This window comes from Lipotes vexillifer, unplaced genomic scaffold (genome assembly GCF_000442215.2).
Source record: "Lipotes vexillifer unplaced genomic scaffold, Lipotes_vexillifer_v1.1 scaffold1009, whole genome shotgun sequence".
NCBI classification, from domain to species: Eukaryota; Metazoa; Chordata; class Mammalia; order Artiodactyla; family Lipotidae; genus Lipotes; species Lipotes vexillifer.
In genome coordinates this window covers 1,379,225-1,399,219 of record NW_006772405.1, presented here as the reverse complement: position 1 = coordinate 1,399,219, position 19,995 = coordinate 1,379,225, and the positions used below count along the sequence as shown (strand labels likewise).

At 36.5% G+C, this 19,995-nt stretch overlaps 1 protein-coding gene across 5 annotated transcripts in view; it reads left to right on the top strand.

Moving 5' to 3' along the window:
- Positions 1–19,760, top strand: part of CSNK1A1 (casein kinase 1 alpha 1) — a 49,662-nt gene extending 29,902 nt beyond the window's left edge. For 2 of the 5 annotated variants that reach the window (XM_007447497.1, XM_007447496.1), the window contains 6 exons: positions 3,963–4,102; positions 5,486–5,564; positions 6,545–6,619; positions 9,989–10,095; positions 11,162–11,310; positions 18,788–19,760. In XM_007447497.1, the coding sequence (XP_007447559.1) occupies positions 3,963–4,102; positions 5,486–5,564; positions 6,545–6,619; positions 9,989–10,095; positions 11,162–11,310; positions 18,788–18,795 (558 nt within the window). In that variant the 3' untranslated portion in view covers positions 18,796–19,760. Of the gene's footprint in view, positions 1–3,962; positions 4,103–5,485; positions 5,565–6,544; positions 6,620–9,988; positions 10,096–11,161; positions 11,311–13,365; positions 13,446–18,787 lie in introns of those variants that run through there. The other 3 variants (XM_007447499.1, XM_007447500.1, XM_007447498.1) reach the window with 3 other exon arrangements.
- Positions 19,761–19,995: the final 235 nt, after the last annotated feature.

The window sequence follows — 19,995 nt, the reverse complement described above, 5'->3', positions numbered from 1 at the left end:
CTAGCGTACTTTAGGTAAGTGTAGATCAGATTTCAGATCTAGTTTTTCTAGAATTGATTACCTCAATATAAGAATTCTCTCAGCTTCAAACAAGTGGCATAAAATGCTTAAAGAGCATTATATGCTCTGGAACTAGAATATACTGTATTCTAACAACATAACGATAACTGAAGTACTTATCAGTTACCATCAGTAACACATATATAAGATAAACAGATGCATAACCTGATGATTTAGTGTTTAGCAGGCTAAACACTCCAATAACTTTCCAAATATTTTTTAAATGTAAGCAGAACTCTTCATATTTACTTTTGTAGAAGTTAGATAGCTTTATTACTGTGTGAATTTTCAGATAAACAAGGGAAAATAATTTTTAAAAATCACACCATTTAGGTACTTAATCTTTGAAGCTCCTGAATGAACGAATCTTTATCAATTTAGTATACACTGAGAAGTAAGTATTGACATAAGTAATCAGAAAAGGAAAAAAGTTGCATTTGATATGTGAGCATACTTTGTAGTTCCGTTACTAAACCACAAGTATCATCTGGGTAATCATTTAATCCTTTTCCATACTGCCCAGCATTATTTCAGGAACTATGTTCTCCCACTGTTAAAACTGTTTCAGGAATTCAATTTTACTTTTATTCACAAAGAAATACCAACTTTGGTAACTAGGTCTTGGCTGGGCAGAGAGGGAGGATGGTGGGTAATTAGGTACATTGTAAGGCAACTTTACTGCCCTATTTTTACTTATCCATATACATTCACACATTTTACTTATATTTTATAACATAATTATTTAATAATAGGTTTTCTGGGTTATAAGGAAAAGTAATCTTGTGAATTTTCTGAAGGGCAGGAAAATGTGACTCCTGGTTAGGAGAAAAACTGTTGTAAGTACCAAAAACTAAAATTGGCAGTAGCATTTCTGAAGAAAATGCACGTCTGCTGAATGGAGTTATCTCAGCATACCCAACATTAACTCATTTCCACATTCCTTTGAAAAATATGCTGCATTCTTTAAAACAGCCACAAATTTTACTTAGAACATGTAGTTAAAATCCACAGAAAAGCAGCTTGACAACTGAAGAGTTTAAATGTCTCTTTGCATATGCAGACCTATAAAAACACATTATTTTATGACGTTGAATACTGACTTTTCCTTTTTTGGTTTTACCTTTACATATCTGCGGCTGTTGGGTTGTATCCTTGGTATCACATGGTTTCTTGTAAATATTTCCCATTATATATGTTTTTACTCGTTTTAAATTCAGCGCATAGAGAGCGACTAAAGAAGCATGATAGGTACCGGAAGGTAATGAACTATCAAGAGATTTAAAATTTTTAAATTTTAAGTAGTTTTCAGTTGTTTGCTCTTAAAATGGGATACCTTTATTTATCAGTGACATTACTTTTCCTGACTCATTTTCAGTTTTTATAGGAGGAGAACAAAATTTTTTTGCTTTAATATTAAAGATTGAGATACTTAAGAAGGTAGTGTTTGTCCGTTTTTGTTTTCTTAATAAGTTAGGTTTTTGTTCTTTAGAATTGTAGAAGGAAAGAACTCTAGTGAACACTGAGTTTTTATAAAGCAGTCTTTTAGTTGTGAGAAAGTGGTTATTAAGTTGCAAATGGAGCTGTTGAATCTAGACATGAATGTAACTATCAGACATAACCATGTCAGAGTTGTTCCTGTTTTCTCCTCCATTTGGAGTACTAAAGGAAGCAATCCTAGAAAATAATCCTTAGAAGAAAGTTTATGTCCTAATCACTTTTTATTCATAACCCACATAATTTTTTTTTTTTTTTTTTGCGGTACGCGGGCCTCTCACTGTTGTGGCCTCTCCCGTTGCGGAGCGCAGGCTCCGGACGCGCAGGCTCAGCGGCCATGGCTCACGGGCCCAGCCGTTCCGCGGCATGTGGGATCTTCCCGGACCGGCATGTGGGATCTTCCCGGACCGGGGCACGAACCCGTGTCCCCTGCATCGGCAGGCGGACTCAACCACTGCGCCACCAGGGGAGCCCCCACATAATTCTTTGGGAGAGTTTTTAAATGCCATGAAGCTGGATGTCCTTTTGGGTTTGTTTTTCCCTTGTTTTCTTTTCAGTGTGAATCTGTAGAACTTAAGTCATAATTTTTGTTTTGCTTAACATAAGTATATTTTGCTCATTTTAATATTTGAGTACTGAGCCAATTTTCATATCAAAAGAAACTTAAAGAGTATGAGCTTTATTTCTCTTAGTGTTTTATAACCTTAACTTTCCTGTCCCTATTTTATAATAACTCAGTTGTTCAAGAAGTGAGTTTAATCATACAAAGAGCTTTCATTATCCAGTTACATTTTACTGAAAATTTAGTCTTCATTCTTTGTAGTAGACCAGGTGAAAATAAGTGTTTCATTTTCAATATGGTTACAGAAGCTCAAACCACAGCCTTTCCCATCCAGTGTATAACTAAGGCTAGGTTATAGTGCCTACCTGAAATAGGCATTTTTCATCCTCCTAAAAGAAGCACTTGATCATATCTTTTTCACTTAAATCAGTAACTTGCTTTAGTTTTTTGTGTGTGTGTGGTACGCGGGCCTCTTACTGCTGTGGCCTCTCCCGTTGCGGAGCACAGGCTCCGGACGCGCAGGCTCAGCGGCCATGGCTCACGGGCCTAGCCGCTCCGCGGCATGTGGGATCTTCCCGGACAGGGGCACGAACCCGTGTCCCCTGCATTGGCAGGCGGACTCTCAACCACTGCACCACCAGGGAAGCCCGCTTTAGTTATTTTTTGATGCAAACCCTAACAGGCTAGGTGGTCATGTCTCCTAGTATATCACAGACTGTAAACTGCAGCAGAAGGAACCTAATGTCAGCCTAATGGGAAGAAAAACTACAAAATTTAGGTGTAACTAGAAAAGAATAGTGTAGGGCTACATAGTATAAGAGCACATAGACCTGCTTTGCTTGATAAGCTTTGTAGACATAACTTTTGATAAGTGATTTTATGATAAAGGCTAAATAAAATTTTAAGTTAAGATTTTGATTTAGAAGGTAGGTAAATATGAACATACTTTGGGTTTTTTCCCCCAAAATACTTCTGTTTTTTTTCTTCTTCGTATAAAAGTTTTAATCATGGAGAGTAAACCTGAATTAATTTTTAAAATTAGCTACATTATAAATGAGTATCTTACGCCCTGTGTACCATATAAATGAAACAGCACTAAACATTATTTTGTTCTAAAATACTACTTGGTTTCTGGTTAGCTCATTTAAACTGCTGATTGTAAGCCACCTTTATTTAAATAAATAAATACTTAAGTGCTTTTTAAGACTTTAGATCAACTTGTTATATTTTCCAGAAGCTTAAGCTGCTCATGTGTGTAAATGTCAGTTGGAAATAAAATGAAATGCATGCTTGTTTTAAAATGCTTATTTATTATAAATAAAAATCTTGGTTTTGTTGTCAATATACAACTTTCAGAGTTGTCTTATTTTAGATAATGAGCATTCTGTTGGCATACTAAAGAGTGGCCTTTGTAGAATGGAAGAGTTCCAGATAGCTTATGTCTAGTTTTTTAAAACCCCATGCTTGTTTACCAGTGTAACAGGATGTCAGGCTTCATTATGGCATGCAGCACACTTGTCAGCAACTCTGATATTGAGCATGTATACATTTCTCCACTATGTTAGAGGTTCCAAAGACAGGCTCCTGAATGTGTAATGAACTGGCCTATGAAATTGTTCAGCTGACAGGGATCAACCACTTGACTTAACTGTATTTTTTTAACTTGATTTTTTGATGAGGACTAATAAAAGCTTATTGGAGTGTTAAGTTTGTTCATTATCTGTTCTGTTTATGATGCTTTATTTTGATATAATTGAACAAAATAGAATAGATGCCATTTAATGAGTAAGAAGCAGTTTAACTGAACAAGATTGGAAACCTAATGTCTCTTTATTTTCTTTTAAAGTTATTCCTTATTGATTTTGGTTTGGCCAAAAAGTACAGAGACAACAGGACAAGGCAACACATACCATACAGAGAAGATAAAAATCTCACTGGCACTGCTCGATATGCTAGCATCAATGCACATCTTGGTATTGAACAGAGGTGAGTTTGAAAATTGAATGTGTTTATCAAATCCATAGCAAAAGCCATTGATGGGTTTTTAAAATATTTTAATTAGTTTCTTACAATATCTAAAGATGTTTCTTGGCTGAAGATTTGAAAGACACTTATTAATCCTTCTACCTGCTGCTTTGGACAGTGCAAAGAAGCCGATTAAATGAGGCCTTTTTGTTTTCTTTGTTGAAGCTTGTCTTTTGAGGAGAAAATATTCCATGATGGAAATTAGAAGCATAAATGCAACTTTATGTTTCTTTTTGCAGCTAAAGACAATACTTTTTTTCTTAATACTGATCTTGGGCTTTTTATATGTTAGTGATGCAAGTTGAGTTTAGGGGAAGAATGTATTGGTTATTTTTACAAGGAAAATGTTATCTGATTCCTAATAAACCAAAATGTGGTTGGTGGACCATCCCCTGTTCTACTCTTCCACCCCTACATAAATGAATAGGATTTAGTTTAAACATTGTCATAATTTCTGTGGTCTTTCTATTTTCTGACTTGAATTCTAGTTTTTCATCTTTTGTCAATCATTTTTCTTTTTGCTCCTTAAAATAAGCGTAGAGGGCTTCCCTGGTGGCGCAGTGGTTGAGAGTCCGCCTGCCGATGCAGGGGACACGGGTTTGTGCCCCGGTCTGGGAAGATCCCACATGCCGCGGAGCGGCTAGGCCCGTGAGCCATGGCCACTGAGCCTGCGCGTCCGGAGCCTGTGCTCCGCAACGGGAGAGGCCACAACAGTGAGAGGCCTGCGTACCGCAAAGACAAAACAAATAAATAAGCGTAGAAATGATATGCTTCCAGGTTATGGAACTTCATGAGAATGAGCTTTTAAGCTTAGGGAATAGCCATGAATATCTGAGTACCCTTGGTTAAACTATAGTTTCACATCTTCTCTAGGCCATTACCAGTCCTTAAGTACATGTATCTGTCTGAATATGTGTGTAAGTGTGTATGTGTTTGTGTATATATTCATATAGATGTTTAATTAGCTTAAAGTTGTTCATTTTTTCAGCGTTATCCCTAAATAATCTTTGTGAGCTTCTCTAAAACTTACGTCCTGCTAGACGGTTCTTCCATCTTTATTAACCTCATTTAGAAAGTTATTTAGCTAAATTCGTTTTGCTCTTTAAAAGTTAAGTTGCAGGTTCGTGTTGGATTTTTATAATTTTGGATTCTGTGAGGAAATTTTGTTTAGAAGTAACCCATTAGGAACTTTTTAAATAAATTACCTTAACTGAGTAACTCCTTGCACAAGATACCAAATTACTTTCTCTCCTTGCTTGGAAACATTTTTTCTTGTGTACCTGGCTTTCTTTCACATGTTCTTCACAATAATTCCAACCCTTAAATTTACATTTTCTTTTCTAGTCGCCGAGATGACATGGAATCATTAGGATATGTTTTGATGTATTTTAATAGAACCAGCCTGCCATGGCAAGGACTAAAGGTAAACCAGACTCACATCACCAGCTTTTTGTTTTAAGAATACAAATACACATTGGAGATGACCTTTAAGGTCCCTTTCAAGTATGAGGTTTTCTGAGAGTGAATGACTTTATTTTTACCTTTTATTGGTAAAATAAAATCTGATCGTTTCAGTAATAATTAGGTTAATAGACTCTCACAGTCACACTTGAGGAACAGTTTGCTTTGGGACAATTAGCAGGTACCCATTGGTAACCAGTAGCTTTACCTGGAAGGAACTTGACATGGGCTCAGAAAGGTGGAGACTTTCTCATTTTGATGTGTTGCCATTATGTTGAAAATGTGTACTTTTATGTACAGTAGAACTAGTTTATCCAGTAATACTAGCTGTATTATTTAATTGTCCTAACATTTTGTTTCCATTAATTAGGAGTTTTACCATTACTTTTGTGAGTATTTGTATGGTAATGATAAATTACTGTGTCCGAGAATTTAATGGCTGTTTAGTTGCTTTACTGGTCCTTTAAAGGTAAATGGTCCCTATATTTATTGAGTATCTATGAGCTTGACAAATTGCTCAGTGTGTGGGTAGCTTTATCCAGTGTGAATATTTTTACACTGGAAAAATAACACCAGTTATTAATGTCACTAAATGAGGGGCAGGCACATGTGTTTGGTATTGATCTGCTTATTTTGCCCTTATTGCATATGGGTTAAGAAATCTCATTTCAAATTTGACTCCACCCGTTTTTACTTAAATCATATTCCTGTTAAACTCACCCTTTGCTAACAGCTAAAAACGTTCTTGAAGCAGAAAGTCATGTGAAAAGTTAACAGTTTAGGAAAAGGAGATTACATGTATTATACTTTGATTTCTTTTTTATTCTAGGTTATGATTTCTCTTGAATCTCAAGTTTCCTTTTATGTGTAGTATGTTAATCTAGTAAGATTCTTCTCATAATACTGAGTATATCTGTGTGGTTTGATTCTTAATCTCCACAGGCTGCAACAAAGAAGCAAAAGTATGAAAAAATTAGCGAAAAGAAGATGTCCACACCTGTTGAAGTTCTATGTAAGGTAAGTGTACATGATGATTTTTTTTTTTAATATAAATGATCCAGGAACAAAAAGGAACATTTTATTTTACAGCCTCAGAACTTAAGCATCCTATTGAGTAGCTATTTACTGTTTTAAATTTACTTTGGTTGATTCTTGGTATCTTTATGAATGACTTGAGGACTTCCTGGTTGCACAGTGGTTAAGAATCCACCTGCCAGTGCAGGGGACACAGGTTCGATCCCTCGTCTGGGCAGATCCCACATTGCTGTGGAGCAGCTAAGCCCGCACGCCACAACTACTGAGCCCACACACCGCAACTGCTGAAGCCTGTGTGCTCTAGGGCCTACGTGCCGCAACTGCTGAAGTCCTCATGCCACAAGTACTGAGCCACACGCTGCAACTACTGAAGCCCATGCACCCCAACAAGAGAAGCCACCTCAAGGAGAATCCCACGCACCGCAACAAAGAGTGGCCCCCGCTCACCGCAACAAGAGAAAAGCTGGCGAGCAGCAACGAAGACCCAACACAGCCAAAAAACTTTAAAAAGGAATGACCTGAATATATGAGTCATTTTAAAATAATTGTTTTATGTTTCTGGTTTAGGCCCTATGATCTGTTTTAAATTGGAGGAAAAATAAGAAGGAGGTAAACTTTTCTAATGGAACCTCAATTCCAAACCTCAAAACCAATTTATGAGAAAATTAAGTTAAGAAATATTCCCCTTATTCTTAAACTGGTGCCAGAGAAGAAAGGATATCCACAATTGGCATATCAAGGAATTAGGGAAACAAAGGCAAGCAGAACAGAACAATCCAGAAGTAGAAAGTGTCCAGCAGTATAGATGGCAGTTTGAATCTGGCTCATTTCTCTGAAATCTCAAACTTTGAAGAGAGGCACGTGAGTTGAGAGTGGAAAGATACTTTTGTCATGATGTCTCTTCCGTAGAAAGAAGACCACATGGTCATCTTTATGACAGTTGCATACCTGAAATAATTAGAAAACAATATATAATTACATATTTGGGTGGTAGAAGGGAGAAATCACCATGAGTTGAAATAGTACTTTGGAAGGGAGTAAATGGTGATGTCTTTATGAGTCTCCCCGTCCACAAATTTGCTTTCTCTTTTTCTGCATATCTACAGAAACAGAGGGGATGGGTTGGGAAATTATGATCTTTTCTGAGACTCTTTGGGGATTTGTTTTAAATTATGAAATACATTTTAGGTTAATGAATAAAATATTCAGGAAGAGAACGGGAGGATTTAGTACATTCTCTGCTTGTGTGCAGCATCTTAATTTTGATCTGGAAATTGTGAACTACATTTGTCTTTCTGGATTAGACACATATAATTGATTCAGGGTGCAGTGAACACCGAAGTATTAGGTATTACTATAAAGTAGTGAGATTGTTTTCAGTCTTATGGTCCAGCGGCATGGTCTAGCGACAGTTCATACTTTACATATGAAATGCTTATCATGTTGGTAGTTTTCTTTTGCAGAAGGAAGTTCATTTGATAAATGCAGAATACTATTAATACAGACTGTGAATGTATATTAAAATTTGAGGGCTTCCCTGGTGGCGCAGTGGTTGAGAGTCTGCCTGCTGATGCAGGGGACACGGCTTTGTGCCCTGGTCTGGGAGGATCCCACATGCCGCGCAGCGGCTTGGGCCTGTGAGCCCTGGCCGCTGAGCCTGCGCATCCGGAGCCTGTGCTCTGCAACAGGAGAGGCCACAACGGTGAGAGGCCCGCGTACCGCAAAAAAAAAAAAAAAAAAATTGAAAAGTCCTGTTGAGAGTTTTTTAAAAATTGAAATGTACGGTATGTTTATTATGTATTTTTAACTGTCCACCGGAAAAGAAAATAGCATAAAAGTAGTTTATAAGGGCTTCCCTGGTGGCGCAGTGGTTAAGAATCTGCCTGCCAATGCAGGGAACACGGGTTTGAGCCCTGGTCCGGGAAGGTCCCACATGCTGTGGAGTAACTAAGCCCGTGCGCCACAACTACTGAGCTACTGAGCCTGCGCTCTAGAGCCCGCAAGCCACAACTACTGAAGCCCACGTGCCTAGAGCCTGTGCTCTTCAACGAGAAGCCACTGCAGTGAGAAGCCCGCGCATCACAACAGAGTAGCCCCCGCTCACCGGAACCCCAGAAAAGCCTGCGCACAGCAAGAAAGGCCCAACGCAGCCAAAAATAAAATAGACAAAATAAATTTTTAAGAAAGTACTTTGTAAAAATTAAATTTGTTTCCATCACTGTTATCAATAAATGTTGTGGATATATACATTCTATCCTACCTGTGGATGTGAGAAATTTCTCAAAATCATAAGATTTTGGGAAGAGACTGCCTCTTTTAACTCATCTCCCTTCACATTCACATTTACTCAAAGGGAGGAGATGTGGGGATTTTTTGTGTTTAAATACTTTGCATTTCTAGGTTCCTAATGGCAAAATCCTTTTGGTGACTAATATCTACAGCCTTAAAAAACGTCTGTATACATCTTTGAGAATCTTTGCCAAGAAACCAAACTTGGAAACAGTTTACGCCACAGATGTACTTATTAGTATTGTCTATAATAGAGAAAAATGGAATCCTCTAAATGTCCAATTATAGGGAACATGTTAATTGTGATGTATTCATTAGGTCAAACAATATCCAGCCATGAACTTCTAAAAAGTTGATGCAGAGGTTAGAAATGACATAGAAGGATGCTTGCAATCTTTTAATGGAAAACGGAATATATTATGTATGCAGTATGATAACAGTTATGTTAAAAAAAGACAAGCCCAATCTATTCATAGGAGGAAGCATTGGAGTATGGAAAAAAGAAAAGACAAACCCAATATATTCATAGGGTGTGGTATTGGATTGATCTGTATCATAACAATGGTTGCTTTGTATAATTGCACTCTTGATTTTACTTCTCTTTATCTAGGTCTATACTGCTGTTTAAAAAGAAAGTAATTTCAGAATGGAGAGAGAATACCCATTCACTGTCCTGTTCTGGCAGAGAACATTACTGACCTCATTTTTGTTGTTTATTCTTTATTGCCATGCAGTTATTGTACATTGATAAAATAATAGGTTAACAAGTGGGATATCTAAATTATTTAAGAACCTGTTACTGTAAGGAAAAGATATATATTTCCTCTACCAATATTAAAAGATGTAGTACATAATAAGGTGGTTGGGACGATGAAATTTTGTCAAATTTATGAGGATACCAAGTCATATTATTGTTATTTTAGTTCTCAGATCTTCTAGCAAAGTAGTAAAATATCCTTAAATACATTTCTTGCTTGTTTTTAAATATATTGATTTTTCTGTCTTAAATAAGTTTTTTGTTGTTGTTTTCTTAATTTTGTGTTTTAACTCTTGAACTCGTAGGGATTTCCTGCAGAATTTGCCATGTACTTAAACTATTGCCGTGGGCTGCGCTTTGAGGAAGCCCCGGATTACATGTACCTGAGGCAGCTATTCCGCATTCTTTTCAGGTCAGTTTTTAAGACTATAAACTCCAGTGAGGGAAATTAGTTCAGTCTGCCCAACATATCTACTCTGACAAGTAGCAAGTAAAAGTGGGTCTAACCAGTGTGAATGAAATGTTAAGAAACTGTGAGTTTGACATTTTTCCATTTCCAAATGTCCTTGAAATATTTTAGTTTGGGATGGAGAAACTGTTAAATCAAACTCAAAGTAGAATATAAGTTTTCCGCAATAGTTACACAATTCACATTAGATACAAGTGACTGTTGGTGGCAGTTGGGACTCTCCAACTTGGTAGAGAACCCTGCTCAATACCAAAATGAATAGCAATTAAAATATCAGGCAATAATTGGAGTTTATGATATTGTGGAAGTAGGCCCAAATTCTAGGATCCCTAGGTATACAACCCATAATTGGTCTTGAACAAAAGGGAAAAATAAAGTACATGTGGCTCAAAATCTTAGTTGGAAGAGAAGAATTAGGGATAATCCTCTAATCCTAGAGAAGTCTTCCCAAGTCACCAGCATAAACATCGCCCTCTCAAAGTTACAGTCTCACGTCTACTCTGATGTGTCTTTAGGGGATACCTTCTGTTAAGAATATTCCCCCATAACTGACAGCTTGACTCAGTGTTTTTGTTGTTCATGCTGCCTTTTTTTTTTGGATGCACAGTGCTGCTTATGGGATCTTAGTTCCCTGACCAGGGGTTGAACCCACGCCCTCGGCTGTGAAAGCTCAGAGTCCTAACCACTGGACTGCCAGAGAATTCCCTCATGGCTGCCTTTCATTACCACTCCCCTGCTCATTTCAAGAAAGTTTAAAGGCAACTTCTTTTTGAAAAGGGAGAGGATTTATTCTTGAATACAGCAGACCAAAGCGGTGACATCATTTGCCCCCAATTGAGACATGTTGAACAGTAATTCATCTATAGGGAAAGAAATCTTGTAGAAGCTACCACACTTAAGAGAAGATATTCATTTCCTTAAAAAATGCTCTCACTGTCTTGAAGGTTCTGTGGAGTATTTAACTGGACCCTAGTAATAATGGGTTAACATATAATTTTATATTTTCCAGGACCCTGAATCACCAATATGACTACACATTTGATTGGACAATGTTAAAACAGAAAGCAGCACAGCAGGCAGCCTCTTCAAGTGGGCAGGGTCAGCAGGCCCAAACCCCCACAGGCAAGCAAACTGACAAAACCAAGAGTAACATGAAAGGTTAGTAGCCAAGAACCAAGTGACGTTACAGGGAAAAAAATTGAACACAAAATTGGGTAATTCATCCATTTCTAACAGTGTTAGATCGAGGAGGTGGTTTTAAAATACATAAAAATCTGGCTCTTTGTTTTAAAAAAAAGACGTCCTTGGAAAATTTGACTACTAACTTTAAACCCAAATGTCCTTATTCATATATATGTATATGTATTTTTATATACATATATGTGTGTATATTATTATCATTTCTCTTGGGATTTTGGGTCATTTTTAACAACTGCATCTCTTTTACTCATTCATTAACCCTTTCCAAAATAAACATTTGGTGTTGGGAATATGGTATAATCAATCAATCCAAAATCCTAGACCTAACACTTGTTGATTTTTAATAATGAATCTGGTTAGCCGTGGTATTTTGACTTTCTTTCCAACTAACAGTGTTAAGAATTTTTCTGCATGTTAATGCTTTAGAATTAAAAATAGAAAATTGTGAACATGATCTAAGTTCAAGAGGTGAGTCTGGCATTGCCCCCGAAGTGTCTGTCTTCTCAGTTGCAGAGCACCTCATTTACTCTCTTTTTAAAAATTTTTTTTTTATTATTATTATTTTTTGCTGTGTTGGGTCTTTGTTTCTGTGCAAGGGCTTTCTCTTAATTGTGGCAAACGGGGGCCAGTCTTCATCGTGGTGCGCGGGCCTCTCTTGTTGCAGAGCACAGGCTCCAGACGCGTAGGCTCAGTAGTTGTGGCTCACGGGCCTAGTCGCTCCGCGGCATTTGGGATCCTCCCAGACCAGGGCTCAAACCCGTGTCCCCTGCATTAGCAGGCAGACTCGCAACCACGGCGCCGCCAGGGAAGCCCTCATTTACTCTCTTAAATGCTCAAATAACTGAAAAGCTCGATAAATCCTTACTTAGCACAAAAATAAATCTCTCTTTTAGTTGCTGCTTAGCTACACATGTTCTTAATTTCAAAATGATTTTTTTCTTAGGGCTTTACTTTTTTTTAATTGTACAAATATTCAGGTTCTAGGGGTCTGCTGTAGAATTGAATTCTGCAGTTATTCCTCACAAATTGGAAAAAAAAACAAACTGGGGCAAATGCCACTGAGCTGCTAGTCTATTTCCTTTCTATATCTCTCTGGCACTCTTGGTGCTACTAAGGAGTAGAACTGTTAGGGCACAGTGCCATTTCTTATCACTGTTGCCATACAGTTCAACTCCTGTGTTTTATGTTTTTTGTCTGTTTTTCTTTTCCCCTTTCTGGGGCTTACCTCCTGATACCTGCCTACTTCCTGGAAGTGGTGGGCAGGTAAGGTTTGTTTTTTGGTTTCTAATTACATAATTTCTGAATCACTGCTCTGATCTGAACTTGGTCTTCTTTGGTCCATATTTTTACTGTTGCAATTAAAAATTTTTATAATTTAAAAATAGGCTCTAATCTGAGGATACTTTTCAAGTAGTATAGTTAACTGATGTCATCCTCCTACCAGCGGCTCATCTATTAGGAATGAAGTTGAGGTACTTCGTTTCCACATTTCTGGGAAGGATCCACAGTTGGAGGTTTAATGTAGTGGGAGTTCTTAGACGAGGAAGTTTGAACTCAAGATAACAAACACTAATGCTTGCCCAGTGCTCTACCTCTGCATCATAGTTGGAATTTAATTGTCCCTTTTGAATGTTTTAATCATTATATAACTAATCATATTGTCAATAGGTTCTTAATGAGGTAGGTGGCTAGTATTGCTGAGAAGTGGTCCTGCCATTTAGGTAAGACCACATAGACTCTCTAAACTGAGGACCTGACACCTACAGTGTATTTGCTTTTTCTCACAAAATGAAACCAGTTTTTGACTAAAGTTAGCTGGGATAATAGGATCATCACAAGTTGCACTTTCTAGAATGAAAATTAGGTTGAAATCTCATCTGACCTAGAACATTGCACTTCAGGCATTCAGCAGCCTTCAGAAAGAATTACCTTATTTTGAGCTAGTTTCCTTGTTAGTTTACTGTGTGTCTCTTACTCAATAAACAAGCAAAATTTTTGTCCTGCCTTATCTAGGTCTTAAAGATGAGAAGTTGGATCCGCTGAGTTAGTATGTTTCATTGGAAAAAACTGTAATTAAACTTAAGTTTAATCCTTATTTTGTATTGTATTTTTCATAAAAGCAATTTAAAATCTTATAAAAATTTCATAGCATTATTAGACACTGGGGTTATACAGATATAACACAGACATGAATTTGTAAAATCTTAAAAATTTGGACTTTTCATAAAACGCACCACATATCACTGACTGCTTTCAGAAATGTATTTCCAGGCAGTATGTTTTGACTCTTAAGCAAAATATTGCTTGCACTTAAAACATGCCACTCCACAGAATACAAAGAACAAAATTCTTTTTAATCTTTGACTTATTTTATTTTGGATATAAAACTTAGTGCCCTAAACAACTCTTACACAAACCCCCCCCCATATATAAAACCATGAAAGCATAGCACAGTTGAGGGTGGTATGATAAGTATGGGGAGTCTATTTCCCCTAACCTCTACCCCAACCCCATTATCTGGGTCATCCAGTAAGAAATCTCCTGTGAAGCCTGGAGTTTGAAAATAACTGCTCTAGCTTTACTTACTCCTGATTCCAATCTCTAATAAGGGTGTTTTAAAGCATATTCTCTTAGGATTCCCTACAGTAAGCTTTTATTCAAGGAAGAGCTCAATGATTCATTGATTTCAAGAAATCTTTTCCGTGGTGATGAAAAAAATCATATTACATTTTTCTAGTTAAAATTTTAGATGTGCTTTTTAAATATATCATTTGTTATTCACGAGTTACCCTTTCAGGGGTTTCCACATCAGAGGATTCAGTATCTTAAATGGATCTTCAGCAAGTAAATCTCTATATTGCAGACACATACATTCCTGGGGAAAAAATCCCCCAAATGGTGGCTTTTACTAATATGTTTTCTATGATAATTTTGGAAAAATCTTTATCTGATGCTTCTTCCATTGAAAGCTATAAGTTGTTTTAGCAGTTTACTAATAAGAATGTGCAAAGACTTTAAAGTCTGACTTATTCAGCTAAGATGGACTTATATGTAATAGACTTCTATTTACTTTTCTAAAGAAAAGATCTTTTGAAATATTCCATTTTGAAGGCCATCAAAAGACTACAAGGGGTCTCCCCTAATGCTCACTATGATCTGTACTGGTTTTAAGTGCTCAGGTACCACAAGACTACAGTTATTGTTTTTATACACGTTAAAGAGGAAAGCAAAAGATAATACATCTGATACACTTCCAAATTCATTTTCACTCCCTTTTCTTCAACTATATTTGATTATAAGGAAAGTACTTTTCAAGACATTTAAGAAGTAAAGGAAAAAAATATTTTTCGGACATTCAGAATTCACTTAAGTTCACCATTTCTTTAGTTGAGGGCAGAGATGGGGAGAATTGCAGAAGGTAGTGAAGCCAAAGGTGGATCCTCTCCTAATTCTACTATTCTCATCATCTTAACCCATCTGTTCACTATTCCAGTCATTGCTACTAAGCATAGTTTTATCATAATATACGTGGATGTCAAATTGTTGGCATTTAATAGATTAGAAATATTTTTTCCGTCACATTATTCTACATGTTCATGGTCTTCCTTGATTTACCTTTCAGTATTTACTGGGCTTCACTTACCATTTATGTCTAGCTTAACTTTTTCTGACTTCACCAATTGCTGCTAGGAACGTGGCTGGTCATTCAGCAATGTAAACCATATCACAGGGGAAGACCTTGAAATATCTGGAGAGACTGCTCTGCTCCGAATACTCAATCCAAAGAGGTGCTGGGGAGCTGCATCTGTTTGCTGAAATTTTTGTCAGCTTTTTTTCACTGTGGACAATAAAGCTGGAGAGAAAAGAACCAAATAACCCAACAGGAAATAAAGATGAGTGCTTAAGAGTTGATTTGAAGTGATCTGAAGCCCACCTCTCTAAGGCTTGCTGGACCTATCAAACTTTTCAACTTGTCAGATTGAAAACAACTGTCAGAAGACCTAGAAGAGTACAGTGTTGCTGTGACTCAGTGGTTTATAATGCAGACCATCTACCAGTTGGGGAAGGAATCAGTTGTAACAGGTATTTTAAAATTCAGCATCCTTAGAAATCTGTAGCAGAATTAATTCTGTAAAAGAGAAGACAAAAGAAATCAGGTCATCAGTCTTTTTTTTAATGCAGCTTAGGGATGATGCGTACCTGCTATACTTGTCATTTATCTTATTTGTAGTGATAAAAATAAAATCTATTTCCTTTATCTTTCCCAACTAAATACTTTTTTAGTTTCTGTGGAAAAGGAAGAGTTATTTTAGTTTTTGTTTTTTCCTTCAACTTTTATACTGTCAGTCTGATTCAGAATTCTCCAAGCTTGATTCTGATTCTATACAACCAGAAAAACCACACAAGCATATTATAGGAAAAGTTAGTTAATATAATTATGGCTTTGCATACTGAATGTAAATATTATAGTCAAAATTAATTTTTAAAAGTTATGTCTTATACTGTGAAAGGATTCTAAATTTTAAAAGCTCATCGCAAACTTCCTAGCCTTACTATTACATAAATATATCTTTGAACTAGTTTGTGGTTCTGTTGAAAAACAAAATCAAGTTAATCTGAAGTTAATTTACAGATAGGAGTGGATACATCACATACTTTCCAGATTTCAGACTGAGGGATAGAATCTCCTGGTTAGCTGTATAAAAATAAACATTCTTTCTCCTTTTGCAGATTTGTAAAGAAAACTTAAATGTATCTACTAAGTCCTGAATTTGTCACATTAATTCTCCAACCCTGTTTTAACTCCTCCCCCCCCCCCTCTTTTTTAGGAACAAAGGGATTCATTCCTTCATTCCTTATTTTAACTGTTGCAGTGAAGATGGGTTTTTGGACTTTAGAAACCAGGAGACGCCACCTAAACTACAAGACAAACCAAGGACTAATTGCACACTGAGGAAAAGAATACTTAGTACTTGAAGATTGGATCTTGAATACCTGCTGAGTGCTCCTATTGAGATTTTTCCTAAACAAGCATCTGTAACATTTTAGGACAATTCACTGGAGAAACATTGATCCCTGGGTGGAATAGCCTACCACTGGCCAGTCTGAAGAGTTAAATCTGGATTTGACTGCTCTATTCTACCAGGAATATTGTTAGGCTAGCCTTTAACCAGCCCCTAAACAATTGTAATCATTAATTGACCCAGCAGTTCTTCAAATATCAGATTAAAAGATGAACAGATACAATTCTTATCCCTATTAAAGACACAAGAGTTTTCTAATATTTTGACTGACAATGTAACTTATGTTTTCTTTTTAGTTTGTTAGTGACAGTGGTTTTCATTTTAATGCTGTTTGGATATTCAACATAGTACAGGTTTCCCCTGTCTGAAAGTAGGGCATTCAAAACCTTTCCTAAGCTAAAATGGCATAAAGCAAAGAAGCAGTTACCTTAGGATACATGTTGCTGATAAATTGAGATAATGCATAGATGCTAACAGACACAGTTCAAAGCTGTGGCAGCTTGAGGCTGATGGTAGTTCCCAGGGAAAGAACTTGGTGGTGCCTTTATCACTCCTCAGGAGTGCCATTATCACTACTCAGGGTGCATGCTGCCTCTAGGTTTGCTGTGAAACGCTGAATGCTATTTTTGCTTTTTGCCTTTTTTTGTAAAAGCAAAAAATCTTTGGTTAGTGAAAACAGGTACTAATGTAGGCCTTTCATAAAATGTGAAGTGGCATAAAGCGAACTTTTTGAAAAGTAGGGGGATACCAGTAATTATTCAGTATCGTGTAATTGTGTAAAAAAGCTACAGTAAAAGAAAACCCAACAATTTTAGTGGTTGTGAAAACATTTTTATTGTATTTAATGATAATTGCAGGACTTGAAACCAAATGCTCCTCAGGATAAGGGTCATTGCTCTTTACCTAATCCGTAGTTTTAATTTGCTTTAAAATATTCCTGTATTTTAACATTGGAATTAAGTTACAGTATATGGTCACATTTTAAAAAATTTAATTCAGGTTTGATTTGACAGCCTTTTCTTTTTGTGGTTTTACACTGCTAATCCTATTTAATAACATGCATCAGAAACGTAGTATTCCTGTGGCAAAGTACATTGTCAGAACATTTCATTATCTTTCACTTTTGGCATTTGCTTTATGAACTTAGTGCTAGGACAGGCAGCAAAAGCCTGTTTTGCACCTACTCTGTTGTTAACGGCACTGTGGAGAGATAGAAGTACAACACTCACGTCTTTGTCTTCAGAGCTTGTCACAATATAGTTTTCAAATGAATGAAGATGACTTTCTGCCCTCAAATGAAAAAACCAGGGCATACATGCATGAAAAGTAAATTATAGAACTATTTCATTTGTCCCACAAAGCCTGCTGGAGATGATCCTGCAAATGTTGAAGTATCAAAAAAGGAGCAGCTTATGATTGACAAAGACATGGTTTGTGCTGAGGAAGTGAGTGATTAGAGTGAGCTAGAATGAGCTATATAGGTTGGCTATAAGAGGAGGGGTTGGACCAAGGGTCATTGATGACTTAAAGGAGGCCTGTAGGTGAGAGAAGGTGCTGATGAGATTTTCATGATGTTGAGTCAGCATATTCCCTTTAGCTATAGATAAAGCTTGTAGGTATTAGAAATGGGTGCATTTCCTCCTATTGCCTTCAGCTGTAGATAGAACATGCAGCTGTTATTGCCTGAGCCTCCTATTCAAACCTGCCTTTATGTGGAAGCCCTGAGGTCTAATTTGTGGAGGAGGAGAAGTGTATTTACAGGGTGGGGAGGCTTGAAAGTAAAGCCAGAAAGCCTCACTCGTTTACATTTTCAAATCCATGGTAAAAAACTAGTCTCTTTAGTGTAACTGATAGACGTAAAGAATTTTTAAAGGTCTAAGGTTTCTGTATAAAAATCGTATACTTACCAGGTTTGTGTTCAGTGGAATAACTCAGATAATTATGCCTTGAATACATTTATTATTAAAGCCTTTTGTTCCTCGTTTGTATCAGAAATAATGTACAGAAAAGTTCCTGCTCACAGTATGATTAAAACTACTTTCTAGTTGATAAAGCAATCTTATTTTTTATTTATTTGACTAATAAACACAATGTATTCCAGGTACTAGAAATACAGAAGTAAACAAAAACAGGCTTATTGGAATTACCACTAATTCTCTTGAGAACTGTATGCTGGACAGAAAGGCTTTAATTCACTGTATACCACTCCTGCCTAGAGGCATCCAGTACAGACGTTTCTGGGTTTTTTATTTTAAACGCTAACCTGACCTAGTGATTTTCAAATAGATGAAAATAACATATGAGTTACCATTCTAAAGTAATTATTTCCCTACTTTGGGTGTGGTTAAGAAAATTTTTTTAACTTGGAGTTTAACATTCTTTTTTTCTGTTTTGATTTTTTTTTTTAATAGGTTTCTAAGCATGAATCAAGGAACAGAAGAAGCAGAGCAGATGATCGGAGCAGCATTTGTTTCTCCCCAAATCTAGAAATTTTAGTTCATTATGTACACTAGCCAGTGGTTGTGGACAACCATTTACTTGGTGTAAAGAACTTAATTTCAGTATAAACTGGCTCTGGGCAGCACTGGTGATGCTGTGTCCTGAGTTGTAGCCGCTGTAATTGTGAATATTAACTGAGATAGTGAAACATGGTGTCCAGTTTTCTATTGCATTTTTTCAAGTGGAAAAGTTAACTAAATGGTTGACACACAAATTGGTGGAGAAATTGTGCATATGCCAATTTTTTGTTAAGATCTTTTATTTTGAACTATACTGCTTTGAGATCTCATTTCAGAAGAACGGCATGAACAGTCTTCAGCCACAGTTGTGATGGTTGTAAATGCTCACAATTGTGCATTCTTAGGGTTTATCCATCCCTGGGGTTTGCAAGTTGTTCACTTAAAACATTCTTAAAATGGTTGGCTTCTTGTTTGCAAGCCAGCTGATAATGGTAGCAACCAAAGATTCCAGTGTTTGAGCATATGAAAGACTCTGCCTGCTTACCTGTGCTAGAAATAACAGCATCTAAAGTGAAGACTTAAGAAAAACTTAGTGACTACTAGATTATCCTTAGGACTCTGCATTAACTCTATAATGTTCTTGGTATTAAAAAAAAAAACAAGAAAAAAGCATATTTGTCACAAATTTAGTTAACATCTTAAACTGAACATGTATGTATGTTGCTTAGATAAATGTAATCACTGTAAACATCTATATGATCTGGGATTTTGTTTTATTTTGAAACGGGAGCTTTTTTGTTTACAAGTTCATTAAAAAGTATAAACTGTTTCTCTAAGGAAATGAGATTTTTTTAAAACAAAAAAAATGCCTTGCTGACTCACTATGAAATCAAAATCTCCCCAATTTTTTAATAGACTACTTCAAGTCATTTGTTATGTAATATTCCTTTGCGAATCATTTTAGATTTAGTGTCATGACTTTTTCTCAGATTTTTTTATTTAAAAATATTTTTTTTCCCTGAAGTGGAAAGGCATTCTTTCATTTTTCTTTTTTTTTTTTTTTTTTATGACTTGTAGGCACAATACCTAGTGCTGCAGCTGCAACTGCCAGGACTTGGTATTGTAACTTTTGCAGCCTCAGACTAACAGCTGGACTGATT